At 52.3% G+C, this 16132-nt stretch overlaps 1 protein-coding gene across 1 annotated transcript; it reads right to left on the minus strand.

The window, feature by feature from the left end:
* Nucleotides 1–312: 312 nt before the first annotated feature.
* Nucleotides 313–15881, minus strand: Heyl (hes related family bHLH transcription factor with YRPW motif like). Its single transcript, XM_038333926.1, has 5 exons — nt 15761–15881; nt 9302–9368; nt 7910–7993; nt 6055–6136; nt 313–2990 (listed from the first exon to the last, which is right to left on the minus strand). Exons 1-5 carry the CDS (start codon nt 15838–15840, stop codon nt 2338–2340), a joined length of 966 nt encoding a protein of 321 aa, XP_038189854.1. The 5' UTR covers nt 15841–15881; the 3' UTR covers nt 313–2337.
* Between the last annotated feature and the right edge of the window lie 251 nt (nt 15882–16132).

The raw sequence follows: 16132 nt of genomic DNA on the forward strand, positions 1-16132 counted from the left end.
GGCCTGTGTAGCATAAGCACTGAGCAGGTTTGGGGCCAGCAAGAAACAAGGGCAGAAGTCAGGTTAGGATTTAGAAAGAGAGCTTATTTTTGTCATTAGAATAACAGGGTGTGGAGTGGGGGTGGGTGTCTAGGTTTCAGGCTGGGTTGATATGGCGTGTTCTGCGCACGCCGCGTGGCTGCTGAGAACTGACTGGTACAGACAGAGAAAAGCAAAGAAACTGGGGCAATAATCTAGGAGAGAGGGCACATTGCCAGACCTGGAGCTATGGGTCAGAGACTCTAGAAACATCCAGGAAGTAGAAGTGGAAGTTTGTTGGTGGAAGTTTCCAGAACTAAACAGCTTTATTGCTTGTCTGCAACACCCCGCAGTGGTACGAGAGTGCTGGATCAACCAGAAAGGCTTGGGACTAGAAACAGGAGATTTGAGTACTCAGCTGAGTGTCAAGGAGTGAGGGAGAGGTCACCTGCCCAGTCTCCTGGGAAAATGTCCCAAGGCCAACCAGGATGGATGCTCAGAGGGTTCGGCCACTTCTGCCGTATTTCCACGGTGTTACATTCCAGGTACCTGCAACATGGAAATGTGTTTCCCACAGCTCAGCTGTGAGTGGAACGTGGAATCTCTGGCTAGAAAGCTGCCAAACAGCATGCCCGCGGAAAGACCCTAATATCCAGGCACTTCTATCACCTCTCCGCAGCCCCAGGAACCTGCATGACTCTTCTACCCCATATCTGTCTCTCTCAGTGGGCTGATGATGCACTCCACAGGGATGCCAGATGGGTCCAATATGGCAGAAAGATTAAAGAACTTGCTTCTACTAAGGAGTGAAGAAGTCTTTATCTCTTCATGATCTATGCACAAACTCTTTCTGGGTCACTCAGATGACCTCTGCCCTCTGTCCCACTTTTCTGAAATGACCCGTATGCTCCCAGGGCTTGGTAAACTCTACTTGTGTGCCCACAGGTTCCTTATTGCAGCTCTGACGACCGCGGTTCCATCAAAGGCTGGGACCGGGATGGGGGGCTTTCTGGACCGACCTTGCAAGTATTTCATAATCAGCATGGCCCCAGCATCAGTGCATAACCAGTTCCAGGTTCCCACAGTCTTGGTTTTGCCAGGCATTAACCAGGGTGTTCCCGGATGGCACACTGGGCAGTCCTCAGGGGGACTGTGGGGAAGCAAGTGCTCACCAAAGAGAGAAAGGCTTTCACACTTTGTCCCCTAATAGGGTGACCCTAAATGTCAGTTCAATCTCTGCTGGTCCACTGGCCATTTATTCCCATTAGAGAGGCAAGTGGCCTGAGGCGGATCTGGGGAATGAGCTGGCCTCTGAGCAGAGGCAGCTGTGTGAAATGTGAGTGAGCTCTCAGGCCCTCGACCCGCTGCATGACCTTGAAGAGCCCAGCCGCCTCTGCCTGTGTCCCCCCCCCCCACTCCTCCAAGTTATTTTTATCCAGCCTGACAGCCCTTGGCTGTGGCAGCAGTCTGGGCTCTGGGAGCCGGATGCAAACCAGGCGGCTCAGACGTCTGGTGCCGAATCCCAAGAGAATGCTTCTTAGAGTTCCACCATCAGGACCACAGGTCATCAACACTCGGAACCCTGTGGGAAGGGCCACAGTCCCAGAGGATGGTACCCAAGAGAAAAGGAGCAGTTCCGGTCTGAAGCACTGTGGAGACCTGCTGGTAGAAACATCCCGCTAGAGCTCCGCTGCTGTGGGAATCCTCCTGGCCTGGCTTGTCAAGCCTTAGTGGGTAGTCAGTCACGTGGGCGTCTGAAGTTGGGACGATGGTAGTAGCTGCAGGCCTTAACTGTTTGGAGAACAGATTTGTCCTGTGCTTCCCTGTTCTGGGAGGGGCCACAGAGACAGCTCAACAGCCACTGCTTCATTTCTGTCTTCAGGAAGTGAAGCAGATGGTACACTCCATCCTGTTGGCCTGGGGTGGCTGAATCCCACCAGTCCTCAGGACTGCGAGTCCCACCTCATCATGGGAGCAGCCTGCGCCTCCATGGCAGCCTTTAGGTTAAAGATTCAACTCCAGACTCCAAGTCCATGAGTCCTGGGTCCACAGTGCCTCGGGGGGGTGGGGTCACAGGCACCATGTAATTCATCTGTGCCTGTGGGAATGAGACTAAGGTTCTGAGCTCTGAAAAGGTGACAGGGGAGCCAGGAGGGCAGCAGGATTGGTTGAGAGTAGGGGCCTGGGGGGGCTCTGATGGGGGAGGAGAGAAGCCTTTGTGTCAAAGCCATTCTAGAAAAGTTGGCGCCATTTCCAGAGCTCCTGGGGGAGAATAGCAACGTTCCCCATTTCTAGGGGATGGGTGTTAGGGGGGTCAGCTCAGAAAGCCCCAATTTCAGTGATTTCAGAGACCCAGGAGTGGCAGAGCACCGCTGCTGGTGGCCTCCCAGTTGGCCCCAAAGGAGATGGACTGTCATCAGACTTCCCAGCTCCAAGGGCTGTCGGGGAAGACGATGGCAGGACAGAGAGCACATGGTTGCTCCTGGAAGCCCTGCTACCAGGGGCTGTGGGGGGAGGGGCAGCTGGCCTTTCAGGAGGATGGGCTCTCTGGGTGGAAGTTGCTCCTCGACTAGGCAACAGATTCCTCCGGGTTGGCAGGATGGTACCAGCCACTCTATGCACTGGTGTGGACTGGAGGGCAGAGACAGGGTAAGTGGGAGAGGAGATGTTGGGGAGGACAGGGCCAGGCACTCTTCCCAGAATGGCGAGCTGGCTGCTTAGGGAAGGCCAGCCTGGACAGCTATGGAGGAAGGACCAGGGCCACACAGGGAAGGCCAGGGCCCCAGTGGGTGTGGGGGAAGGCTCCATCTCAGCTGCGTAGCTGTTGAGGTGAGAGAGAAGGCGAATCCGGACAGGGTCTGCATGGCTGCTGGGTCCTTCCAGGACCCCCAGGTACCTGATGACCTCAGTGAGACATTCCCGAAAACCAATGCTCCGGAAGTCAACAGCCAGGGCTCGGGCATCGAAGAACCCTGTAAGTAAAGTACCATGAGGGCATGCCAGGGAGAGAAGCACAGGGCCTAGCGGAAGATACCCTGTGTGACCTGCCCCACCTATGTAGTTTATAATGACCCCGTTCCCTGGGACATATCCCTTCACCTCTCTGAGTCCCAGTCTCCCATTATAAAGCACAAGAAACCATGCTGTGTCACAAAATGTATTTTCCTCACATTTCGTGATTAACATGAATGTGAAGAACATCTTGTGGCCCACATAATTTCTCTAAGCAGACACCTGTGAAAAGACAGCACCTATAGAAGATGTAGACTAACTCTGAAAAGAGCCAGGTTTGGGGGGAGGAGGGAATGGCAGCAGCTTTCAGAGCAGAAGGCCTCTTGGAGAAGGCACAACTGTGCAGTGGTGAAGCCTTTAGGAGCCACCAGAGCTGGGTTCGGATTGTGGATCTGCCACTTAAACTGGCCACGGATGAGCATCCCTAAGCCCCAGTTTCCTTTTTTTTTTTTTTTTTTTTTTTGGTTTTTCGAGACAGGGTTTCTCTGCAGCTTTTTTAGAGCCTGTCCTGGAACTAGCTCTTGTAGACCAGGTTGGCCTCGAACTCACAGAGATCCGCCTGCCTCTGCCTCCCGAGTGCTGGGATTAAAGGCGTGCGCCACCACCGCCCGGCAAGCCCCAGTTTCCTTAGCTTGAAAATGGGGAGGCAATGGAAGTCATGCTCGCTGCTGTAGTATTCCCTGCGAGTAGAGAGGGTACTCGGACCCACTCCATAAATGGAAACAGCATCACTTCTGCCACTGGCCCAGCTGCTGCTGCATCTGGGTTCATCTCCAGCTCAGAACGCAGTTTGGAATGTCCTGGCCCCATGCGGCTGCCATCAGGCAAGGTCACTGATGGGCAGGCCAGGTGGACCACAGGCATCCACACCTCTACTGCCTCTACATACCTGCCCTTCTCTCAGCCACCTCTGGACAGAGAAGGAGCAGCAGGACTGGCTCCTGACTGGTTCATGGCTGGGGACCCTTGGAGGGACAGCTCAGCAGGAGACTGCCAAGTCTGGGCAGTTTGGGGTGAGACTGGGCTATGCCATGTGATGATGCACCTCTGTGTTTGCTGTACACACACACACACACACACACACACACACACACACACGAGTTTCTTTCTTTGTTTTTTAAGACAAGGTTTCTCTGGGTAGCCCTGACTGTCTTGGAACTCCCTCCGTAGAGCAGGCTGTCCTAAAACTCAAGAGTGCTGGGATTAAAGGCATGTACCACCGCTGGCCCGCTTAAACATTTATTTCTTTATGTACTTTGAGATTTGGTCAAATGGAGTTCAAGCCAACTTTCAACTCACTACGTAGTTGAATTTTGACCGTCTCATCTTCTTGTCTCCACACTCTAAGTACTGGGACCACAGGGCTGGGCCTCCATGCCTGGTTAATACAGTGCTAGGGATTGAACCCAAGGCTTTGCGGATAGGAAGCAAGCATCTGCCAACTGAGCTACATCCTCGGCCTCTTCTAATTAATTTTAGTTAATTTTGAGATAGCCATTCTCATAGTCCAGACTGGCCTGGAACCCACTGTGTTGCCTACCACGATCTGGAACTCCTGATCCTCCGGCCCCCACTTCCCAGAGAGCTGTGGCTACGTGCGCACACCACCACGCCTGGCTAGGTTGTTCTTTCAAACAAGCGTCTGCTGAGTTCACACTTACTACACACTTCACCCCAGTATCTAATTCAGTCCTCCTGAACACGCTTGTACCGTACCCACTTTACAGCTGAAGAAACCCAGGGGCACAGAGGATAAAACCATCTGTCTTAAGCCACAGAGTTAAGAAGCAGCAGAGCCAGAATTCAAATCAAAAGCCTGCACTCCCAACCACAATTCTCTGACCTCACCATTAGCCTGAGCCAGAGTGGCGAGGACAGCTGCCCCCCCCCGCCCCCTCCTTCCTGGATCTTGTAAGATAAGTGGAAAGATTTGAAAGTGCCGCCCACACGCTAATCGCCGCTTTCCTTTTAATAGGATAACCAGGAATATAATTTGAAACATCTCCCCGCCGGGTGCCACTGCTAGGAATGTGTTCCTTTGGCAGACTTCTCGAGCTATTGGGTAGGGTCTGCGAAACTTGTGAATTCCTAGAGTCCAATCCAGACTGCCTCCTTCCGGGAGACCCTACCCTGCGGTGCCGCCTGTCCCCAGGTGCCGCTGCCTAGCAGCACGGATTCGAAGCAGCTCCCATTCCGATCACTTAAAATGCCACTGTTCTCCCCCAGAGTTGAAAGCTCCTCTTGAGCTTTACATCTTTATGCTAAGATCTGTGGAGCGTGAAGGCTTCCCGATCGTGAAATCGCCTAGCACACCCAGAAACTTCGAGACAAGATTTCCGTTCACCTGGGGGTTCTAAAGGTCATAGCTGCTCCATGGCTTTACTGGAAGGCACTAAGGAAACGGTGGCTTGCCTCGGTCCTGTGCTCTGACACCTGCTGTGAGCATGACTCGCTTCCCGGTGCTGCCAAAGATACAACAGCAGTCCAGAAGCTAAGGCCGACACGCAGAGACATCAGCGAGATGTCTGTGGCTAAAACTCTCAGGCAGGTTCCCCGCTGGGTTCAGGTTAGTCGAAGACGGGGATTCTAGTGAAAATTTGCTTATCCAAGCTGTCTACCTGTTAACCAGGTCTTGCTGGTGGGTCTTCTGGAAGCCCGTTGCACAAAGACCGGGAGGAGTCAACTGAAGAAAGGGTTAGGCCAAGTGGACACACGGGAAGCAGCGATGGGGACAATGAAGGAAGGGAAACAATCCGTTGTAGTTGCTCCTGCCTGTCATCTCAGAGCTCGAGAGGCTGAGGCAGGAGGAGCTGTTGAGTCTGAGGTCAGCGTGGGCTCCAGAGCGAAACCCTTCGCTCAAAGCAAACACCAAGGAAGGACACAAGAAGAGGAGCTTGGCAAATGGCGGCTGGAACCTAAGTCAGTCCTTCGACAGAAGGGCAATGACAACTTTGTCTACTAGTCTGAGCGCACCTGTTGACCCTTACGGCCCTATGTCAAAGTACATAGAGTGTGACACTGTACCTGTGCCACCGGAGGCGTGGAGCATCTTCAAGTGATCCACCGTCATCTGCAAGACCTCGGCCTTCTCCAGCTTGGAGGAGCCCTGTGGGTACCGAAGGCAGAGGGTGCAGCCTGCAGGTGACTGCTGTTGCTCACTGTCCCCATCCACACTCACCGCCTGGATTTCCCCCCCCCCTTTCCTCCCACGCCCTGACCACAGAGGCTGCTCCTCTGTCCAAGCTCTCCAAGTCTGAAAGGGTGCTCGCCAGCTCCCTTCTCAGTCCGCCTGTTGGCACCATTGCGGGGCTTCCATCCTAAAATCCCTCCCTGACTCGACTGCCTTGATCGAGACCTGTTTAGTCTCCTTCCACCTTGCCTCTTGGGCGCCTCTCTGCTGAAATGCTCTCGGTGAATGTCAGCCCGCCTCTCTCCCAGAAGGACTCATCTGTCTCCATGGCCTCCTCACCCTCTCGGGACTTCTGCTGTTATCCCACCATCACCTGCCCTACAGACCTGCTATCCTGGGAACCCACCTCCGACCTCAGTATCCCCAGGTCCCAGCATCATCTGAAGCACTTGCCCTTCCTCCGTTCTCTCTTGGGGATGTTTCCTAAGCCTCCGGGGAACCAACCTTGGCTCCCGTGGGAAACCTGAGGGTCATACTTTCCATGCCAGTCCCTCAAAGACAGACACCAAGTCTAGCTCATTGCTGGCTCTGAGGAGGCTTTAATGAGCATCTGTGGAATGGCTGACTTGGACTTACTTGCCTAAGGGAAGGCAGATGCCGTGTGACCTGAGCCTTGAGCAAAGGGTAAGGATCTTTGAGGCGGTCCGATCAACCGTTTGTCTCTCCACCTTATGCCCCCCCCCACCATGTTCAACAACAACTTACTCCCTGAGTGGCCTGTTTTACTATCAAAGAGCTCTAGAAATGTCTGGAGACATGTGATACAGCTCCATGCTGTTTCTGCTCAGGTATGTACTAGCCTTGTAATAGATAGATACTACATGACATCTCTGGCCTTCACTTTCTTATGTGCAATGTGCAGAATAATCCCTGCCTCTCAGGATCACTTTTAGGATTTAACCCAAAGGAACACATCAGGTATAAAGCCACCATACCCAAGACATCTTGCTAAGAATAATCATCTATTCCCCTTGTCCCCTGGACAGTGACAACTATGCATATGTGTGTGTATACACATGTATGTGGCATGTGTACACCTTGTGTATGTGCGTGTACACATGTGGAAGCCAGGAGATAACATAAAGTATCATCCTTTTAATATTCTCTCTTATTTTTTTCTTAGATTTTTTATTGTTTCTATGAAGTGTGCGTATATGTGTGAATGTATGCTCATGTGTGTACAGGTGCCTGCAGAGGCCAGAAGACATCATCAGATCTCCCAGAGTTGGGGTTGTGTGCAGTTGTGAGCTGCTGGCTGGGAATTAACTCTAGTCCTCTGGAGAGCAGCACATACTTTTAATTGCTGGATCGCCTCTCCAGCCCTACATATTAAGAATTAATTGTGTGTGTGCATGTGTGTGTGTGTGTGTGTGTGTGTGTGTGTGTGTAGCTCAGAGGTCAGCTTGCTAGAGCCATCTCTCTCCTTCCACAATGGGAGACCCAGACTGAACCCAAGTCCTCACTGTCCTGGCTCCTAGAATCTGTCTGTCTCTGCCTCCCAGTGCTGGAGCCACAGGTGTGCACAGTCATGTTTGACTTTTACATGGCTGCTGTGGATTTGAACTCAGATCTTCAATAAGTGCCCAGACCCCAGTGACAGCTATTTATAAATGATCACAGCTCTGCTGGCAGTAAGTAATACCACGGGAACCACACCCTGCCTCCTACCACATCAGCAATGTCACATACCTGTTTCTCAAAGGCCGTGGGCACCAAGCGTCGCAATTCGGAAAGGCTGCTGTTGATGCGGTCTCGGCGCCGTTTTTCTATGATCTGAAAACCAGTGACACGAAGTTCCCTGAAGGCAATTTCATCACACTTTCCAGGGTTCCCTGGTGGGCACTGACTCACATTTTCCCCAGAGATATTTTTTTTCCTGGGGGAATAAATCTACTCCTTATTTATGGAGAATGAGAACGAGAGTTCAGGATGACAATAATTTGCTTAATGTCGCACAGTGGAAGTGTAGAGCTGGCACTAGCACTGGGGCCTCTTGTCCTGGTCTGTAGGGACAGCATTCGCCATAGGTAAAGCAGGGCACTGCCTATCAGCATGGGGGCACCAGCCTCAGCACCGGTGTAGACCTGGGAGACCCCGCCGGGCCAGAGTTAGCCCTCCAGTTTCGGGATCATGAGAAACCCTGAAGAATGCTGGGTCTTGTTCTCCCCAACTGCAGAGGCTTTCGTTCACACCATCCCTGATTTCCCCAGATTCTGGCAACAGAAACCTCATAGAAGGGTAGAAATTATAATCCATCACTTTTTAGAGACAGAATACGAGGTAGGGAAAAAGGATTTGCCTACGTCTTCTGGTGATGTGAATGGCTGGCTCCTGCCAGATCCCAGGCGTCTGGATCCCCAGGACAAGGAGGGGTGGGGTACGATGGAGAGCTGCTAGCAAGGGGCTCCCCTCTGCACCTCCCTGATCCACACAAAGAGGATGAAGTTCTGGGTAGAGGGGAGACTACAAGAGTATTAATGGTCCATTGTCAGGTGCCCAGCAGAGTTTACAGGAATGCACTCAGTCTTCAGAACAGCCCTTCGTGGGCTAGGGATTTGCTCAGTTGGTAGCGTGCTTGCTTCTAGCATGTATGCATGTATGAGGCCTGAACTAAATCCTCAGGACTGCAAAAACCAGGTAGCACATGCCTGTAATCCCAGCGTTTGGGAGGTTAAGACAGGGGGAATAGGAGTTCAAGGGAATTTTTTAAAAATTATTTTTGGTTTTTCAAGACAGGGTTTCTCTGTAGCTTTGGAGCCTGTCCTGGAACTCCCTCTGTAGACCAGGCTGGCTCCACCTCACAGAGATCCTTCTGTCTCTGCCTCCCGAGTGCTGAGGCTGAGATTAAAGGTGTACGCTGCCACCACCTGGGTACAAATCAGTCTTTTGAGGTAGGTGCTACCTGTCACTCAGAAGTAGAAGAAGCAAGGCATTGGAGGGGTGGCAGCATGCCCAGCCACCAGGATTGCAATGGGTCAAGCTTGGGTTTGAACCTGTCCAGTCAGCTGGGATGGTGGGCAAGGCCTCCTGGGATGCAGTGCAAACCCCGCCTGGGCTCCTCAAACGCTGTTGCTCACTCACCCCTCTGCGCTTCTTCCGGGCTTGCATCTGCGAAGGGCTGGGGGTGGTCAGCGGTCTGGCCATCTGGCTGCAGAGGAAGAGAAAGGCTAGTTTCTCAGAGCTGAGGGACCATCTCCCTCGCCTAGGCTGACCTAGAAGGCCCAGCTGGAAGCAGGCGGGGACCTGAATGCATGGAGGGTGGAGTAGGGCTCCCAGGTGGTTATAGTTATAGTCTCCCAGACCAGTAAGGGACACAGAGCATGAGAAGGGGTCGTCTGCTCTCATTTCTCCCCGGAACCCATTTGTCTGGTGCCAAGTCCTCTGTGCTCGCCTGGCTTCCTGTCTGTCAGCCTCTGGCAGACGTGGGTAGCTCGTCTACCCCCTGCCCGCCCTTGCGGACGGCCGACCGTCGGGGAACCGAGATGCTCTTTCTCGGGTCCTGCAACTTGATCCCAGGGGTGGGTTGACTGAGGGCGCGGGCCAGCGGCCGCCGGGCCGGCCCGGGAGGGTTAGATTTCAGAGCTAGCCGCTGGGAAGGAGCGTGGAAAGCGCAGATGCCGCTGCTTCCCACGGACCGGAGCGCCGCCGCCCGCCCTCCGCCCGGCCCGCAGCTGCCGCCTCCTCCCACGCGGCGCGGCCGGGGGCGAGGTGGAGGCGGCATCTGGGTCACAGGCTCCTCTCGCACGCTCGGGGACAGTGGTCTGGCCTCCCAGGAGGCAGGAGTCCGGGTATCCTCGTCCTGCCTCCCATGCCTGTGCCTCCCTCTTGAAGCCCAGGCTGAATGATGGATGTTTGTTCCAACACCAATAGTTAGTTGTATTACAAAGATTCAGCAGAGGGATTTCCTGTCCCAGATTTTTGGCCAGAGTAATCATCCCAATTGCTTTCCCTCTGAATGGCTTTTTGCTCCAGCTGTCCTCGCAGAAGGCAGAGGTTCCCTGGAGAGCACCAAGGACCCAACCCTATTGATGCTACGCTTAGCACCTTTGAGCAATGTGCCTCCCCTGCCGTTTTGGAACCCCAACAAACATCTCAACAGGAGCCCATGAGCTTGCCGGGCACCTGTTTCTTGTCTACCTAGGTTCTCCATCTCAGTAAGGGCCGCCCCCAGCTTCTAGTTCTCTGGCGCTTTCTGTGATTGAGCCTTTTCTTCACCTTACGCGGTCAAAACCCACCTCTCCCGTGTCTAGATAGTTTCATGTGTGTGTTTTCTTGTTCTCCATGGTCCTCTGTCTCTCACCCACAGGCTTACATGAAGAGCCTTCCCTTGGTCCCGGTGCACTTGTTTTTCCTGCCACTACCAGCAGAGTGAGCATTTAAATGCACACTTGATCTTAACCTTCTTAAATCGCCCCAGTGGCTTCTCAATGCTTTTAACACCCAAAAACATCATCCTTTGGCTGGTCCAATTGGTTCCTGTCACCTCTTAGATTCAGCTGTCTCTTGCTCTGCACGCTCCAATCGGAATGCACTAACTTTCCTACGTTGGCATGTGTGTTCTGTAGTCTGGAAATCTCTGGTCCAGTCCATCTCCTTGGCGCCTCACCACAGCCCGATGACTTCAACCAACCTTCAGATTGCCACTCAACTGCCACCTCCCTTAGGATCCCCCCTTTTGAATTGCTAGTCTGTCATGTGGCCCCTGCTGTTTACTCTCGCAGATGCCTTTGTCCACAGCACTTGCGCTGTCTTACTGTTTTATCCAGGCACGATTATTTAATTAAACTCCATCTCTCCAGCAGACAGGTCCATGAGGTTATGAGGCTCGTCCGCTTCATTCTCTGTTACAGCTCAGGTCCTCAGCAAGCTTGGGACACAGCAGATCTCACAATAGGATTTCTAACTCCCACCCTTATCTTTAGCATGACAGAGACCATAAATATGAACACCATAGAAATCTGTCTTTTAGACTTTTGTGAATAAGGGCATAGGCGGTTCACCAGGAGGGTCTCAGCCCATGTGACTCTCCTTGTGGCATCTGAAGTTCGGTCATTCTCAATGCCTCACAGAAAGGCAGCTTCAGGAGAGACCAGATAGCACATTGCTTCAGGCTTGTTCCAACCACATCTGGAAAAAGACGTATCTTTCACCCGCACATCTGGACAAACAGAGCCACCAAGAGGCCTGTGAAAGCTCCTGGGAGGCCAGGGCCCCTGTGGGCCAGGGCCTGAGATCTGTAGGGCAGTTTGTTTACAAAGCTTCCCTGGTTCGCTGGGGACAAGCTCTAAGAGCCAAGGTACATAAGAAACGCAGCCTTTGTTTCCCAGGCAGGATAAAGCATCTCTCTGGGTATTGGGTTAGCCTTGTGCACGTCACTGCCTCACAGACTGATCCCCCCTCAGGGACTGTCTGTCAGAGGCTGACAGGCAACACCCAGCTTCAGGGCTAAGGGCACCATCCACCTTTCCCCCAGCCTCCTGGTCAAGCCCCCCCCTGCCAGCTGCTCTGCCTCTTCCTCCAGATTTCCCAGGCAAATCTCACCTTACAGTTTACTTGGCACCACCACCAAGAATCTCTCTTCTCTGGGTTTTATAAAAGTCCATTTTCCAGATGAGGATGCTGAGCCTCAGGGAGCCCAAGTGGTTTGGCCAGCCCACACAGCTGCTAAGGAGCAAAGCAGCCTGGGAACCTATCTGCTGGCTTCCAATTCAGCATTGTTTTCCTTCTTAAGTCTGACTTCCTGTCTGTCTGACTGGTCCTCCAATCCCCTTATCCTCAAGGCTCCCAGCCAGAGCTCGCCACAGCCTGGGATCTGGCCCTGACGGTGGGAGGAGGGCTGGGAGCCTCTCCTCTGAGAGTCTAGGCAGATCTTCATGGATCCAGGGAGGAGATGGTGAACGCCAGTGTTTCCATGGGCTTCCTGCACCCCCTACACAGGATCCCAGGGCAGTCTCTTCAGGTGATGTCGTTTTCTAAGTGGTCTTCCTGCCGGTCCTGAACACCCCCAGTCCCAACTCCACCTAGGAACTCGCCTGTGTGGGACCTTTGGAGATGACTTCACTCATTTTGTATCAAGCAAAGGCAGTGTTCCAATCAATGCTCTAAATGATGGACAGTCACACAGAACTTAGACTGCTTGTAAAACTGAGAACACTCAGAGAGGGAAAGGACCTTTGACCAGCCACGCTGCAAGTAAGAGGAAAATCCAGGATCCGAGTTACATCTACTGCCTTTAAAAAGGAATATATATATATATATACATACATACACACACACACACACACACACATATATATATATATATATATAGTGTGGGTGTTTTGCTTGCATGTATGCCTGTGCAAAAATGCACCAGACCCCTAGGAACTTGGGTTATGGTGCCGAGAGTCAAACCTGGAAGAGCTTATGTTCTTCACCCACTGAGCCATCTCTCCAGCCCCACATCGACCGGCTTTTAACTCAGAACTCTTGCCAATGCCTTCCAAACATGCACCCTCCCACCATGTCTCCCTTGTAGCTTGCACTTTTTGTTCTAGACAGCAGAACGTAGCCATTTGTCTCATACATTGCATAATAAACTTTAGGAAAAAAACAACAGTTTTAGGGGGAGGGGCGCGACAGATACGGAGTTGCGAATGCCCCACAATGCAGTCTCTAGATTGCTAGTTTTCCCACTAAACTTTGCTGCCTTGTGAATGTGGCACCCTCCCCCAATGTGACAACATTTACTAGAAATCATGCGTGCCAAAGCAAGAAGCTATGTGCTATGTGCAGATACAGCCTCATCCAAGGCTCACCCTCAGAGGCAGATAGTTATACACTCATTTTTGTTAAAAAAACAAAAAAACAAAAAGAAAACGTCAGTAGTTCAGGAAAGAGTAAAGTCACTTACACAAGGATGTGGTGGAGAGGGTCACACTCAGGTCTCTTTGACTTCAAAGACTACCATGTGCCTTAAATCATACAGGAACAGCCCGTAGACCCTGACTTCGAGTCTGACATGTGGGAGGCACTCAGGAAATATTTGAAGATGGGTAAGAGAGAGGCCATATTCTGTGTAGATCCAGACTGTTTCAGGGGGCCAACTTCACACAAGAGCTCTGTGGGTGATTCCCACGGATGGAGCAGGTTGCTCCCACCAGACAGATGTCCTTGGTGACTTCAGAACACACCCTGCTCCTGTGGTCTCACATCTCTGAATGTGGGGGATTTGTGCACTGCCTCTGACCCCCAGAGTCTGGCTGCCCCAGCCCTGTGGCCCCTGCCACTGTTTATCTGGCTTTCTTTGTACATGAAGCTCTTCTTCCCTGAGAGTTCCCCGAGGGCAGAGGCTGAGCAGGATACATCTGGGCTCTGATGCCTAGCCCAGGGTCTAGGCCACAGCAGGCATCGTTCAGTGGTCTCTGAATTGAAGCATTTATGTCTGCTGGGGGGAGGGCCCTTTGGAAAGTGCTACAAAGAGGCATGTTATAAGTCAGTCTGCCAGATGTCCAGCTGCCTTCCCTCCTTGGAGGGGTCTGGTCTTCTGGAACCGTCTCTGACAATGAGCTCTGGCTAAAATGACACAAAGATATAAAGGGGAAAGAACCTATAGTGACCTTTTACACCTTAGTCACAGTGCCTACGCCATCAGGAAGCCATTATCATCGACCCTGGCTGTGAGTGGCCTCTCCCCACTTGGGGGTCCTCAAAGCTGATGCTCTTCTTCCACCCAACCAAGAATCTCTGTAGCCCTCGGCAGTACTGCCCAGGATGTATGCTCACGAAGGATAGAGGCCGGCTATGATTCATCTCAGCTCTCTGGCATCAACTCTGTACACTGCTCCTTGAAGACCCAATGGCACTGAGTTTGAGCTGTTCTGTTCTCCATCACTATGGGGTCCTGGTTCCCTCCCTATTATAGCAGGCGCTGGCCTTGAGAATTATTGCTATAAATAGTCATTTCTGCTAAGTAATTTTTAAAGGGTTTACATAAGAAACTATATTATAAATCCCCTAACATGCAAGATGAGAGAGAGAGAGAGAGAGAGAGAGCAAGAGAGAGATCTAATACCATTAGTTCCCCTCTGTTTTTTTTTTTTTTTTTTTTGCGATAGCATCTCACTATCTTGAAAAGTAGCCATAGCTTCTTATAGAAATCTGCTTGTCTCTGCTCCCCCCCCCCAAGTGCTAGGATTAAAGGCATGTGTCCTCATGCCTGGTCATAGTCTCTTAAAAAAAAAAAGCTATGCGTGTGTGCTACATGTGCCAGGACACGAGCATGGTGAGGAGAGACAAGGTTTAGAAGACCAAGGGAGATAAGCTACTTCGGTAGCCCAGAGTGGAAAAAGGCCCAGGCAGGGAAACCAAAGGCTCCAAACTGCATGGCGGTAGGGTACTTGGCTAGCATGCACCTGGCTCTGGAGCCAATGCCTGGTATTGAATAAGTAAGTGGGGGGAGAAGGGGAGGAGAGAAAAGAAGAAAGGAGAGAAAGGCAGGCTGTATGTGACTTGGTGGCACATGTGGGCCGGGTGGCAGGGGCTTGGAGACTCAGAGTGGGAGCCTGACACTAAGCATTCACCATGAGCTGCTAAGGCCTTGACGTTCCTTCTTCCACTTGACTTTTACCAACCCTACGGAGCTGGCTTTGTTGTTTATTCCCATTTTACAGATCAGAAAACTGAAGCTGATGGAGTCACAGAGCTGGGGAGTAGCAAGAACTATACAAGTTCAGTTTGTTCCATAGGTTAAAGGTCAGATCATTTAACAAAAGTGGAACAACACTAGCAATTTGGGTGGTTTGGGTAATGGGGCACTGAGATTGGAGTCTAGGCTCTTGCAAATTGGGTATGATTTTTTTTTTTTACCTAAACCAAAATTCCCGCGTTCAGGGTGCTTAAAGGGAAAAATATTCCCCCATTCTTTTGTGCACAATGTGAAAACTGCTCCCAAAGAAGGGTAAATTGGAAGAGTACAGATGTCTTCATAATAAATAGATTAGGAGCGCCGGGACTCGGGAGGCAGAGAAAGGTGGATCTCTGTGAGCTCAAGGTCAGCCTAGTCTACAAGAGTAAGTTCCAGGACGTGCTCCAAAGCTACAGGGAAACCCTGTCTCAAAACAAACAAACAAACAAACAAAAAACCAAACAAAGAAGCAAACAAAAAAACCCAAAAGAAAGGAAGGAAGGAAGGAAGGAAGGAAGGAAGGAAGGAAGGAAGGAAGGAAGGAAAGAAGGACGAAATTAAGGGCAACAAATGTGGAATCTAGTCTATTAAGGTTTTCTAAGATCTGCAGGAAAACTTTCCAGGGTCATCCATCCCTGGCGTAGCCAAATGACATAATATATCCCCAGTTGAACTCTACTTACATATTTCCATCCCAGTGTCCTGAACCCTAGCTGGCCCGGGGTACCCAGGAATCTACCGCACTGGTGCTAGGGACACACTGGAGACACGGCACACACGCCCGCAACCTGGCTGACACCTGCGTGCTGCAGCGCACACCTGAGTGTGCTGGACTCTCTCTCACCCTAGACGGCCTCAGCCCCACCCTGTCTTACCTGAGGTCGCTCTCCCGACCCACGTCGATGGCTCCGTCAGATTCTCCATCGGAGCCACTGGGTGCCCTGGGCCGCTTCATGGCGAGAGCTGGCAGTGGGGTCTCAGCCCTGCGATCGGTGGAGTTAGTTGGTGGGCCCCGCCCCAGCCCCGCCCTGGCCCGGGAGCCGACACCGCCCTTTCCCAGGGCCCTTTCCTGCACCGCAGCCCAGAGCGCCCCGGCGCCCCCTCGCCCCCGCGGTGACGCGCCACCGAACCGTGGGAAGGCCCCGGGCGGTCACCGCCCCCATCGGCCGCTGGGAGGTCCGGCTCCGCTCCACCGGCGCTGCCTGGACTGGCGCGCTGGGTGGCCTTGGGCAGGTGCCCTGGGAGGC

Source organism: Arvicola amphibius, chromosome 6 (assembly GCF_903992535.2).
Source record: "Arvicola amphibius chromosome 6, mArvAmp1.2, whole genome shotgun sequence".
Taxonomy (NCBI): domain Eukaryota; kingdom Metazoa; phylum Chordata; class Mammalia; order Rodentia; family Cricetidae; genus Arvicola; species Arvicola amphibius.

Excerpts from the sequence above, each read along its gene's own strand:
- Heyl (XM_038333926.1), bottom strand. The coding sequence starts at position 15,840 with ATGAAGCGGCCCAGGGCACCCAGTGGCTCCGATGGAGAATCTGACGGA. Across the intron at positions 6,137-7,909 it reads CCACGGCCTTTGAGAAACAG|GGCTCCTCCAAGCTGGAGAA; the intron begins GTATGTGACATT and ends CGGTACCCACAG. Across the intron at positions 2,991-6,054 it reads CCACGCCTCCGGTGGCACAG|GGTTCTTCGATGCCCGAGCC; the intron begins GTACAGTGTCAC and ends CTTTACTTACAG.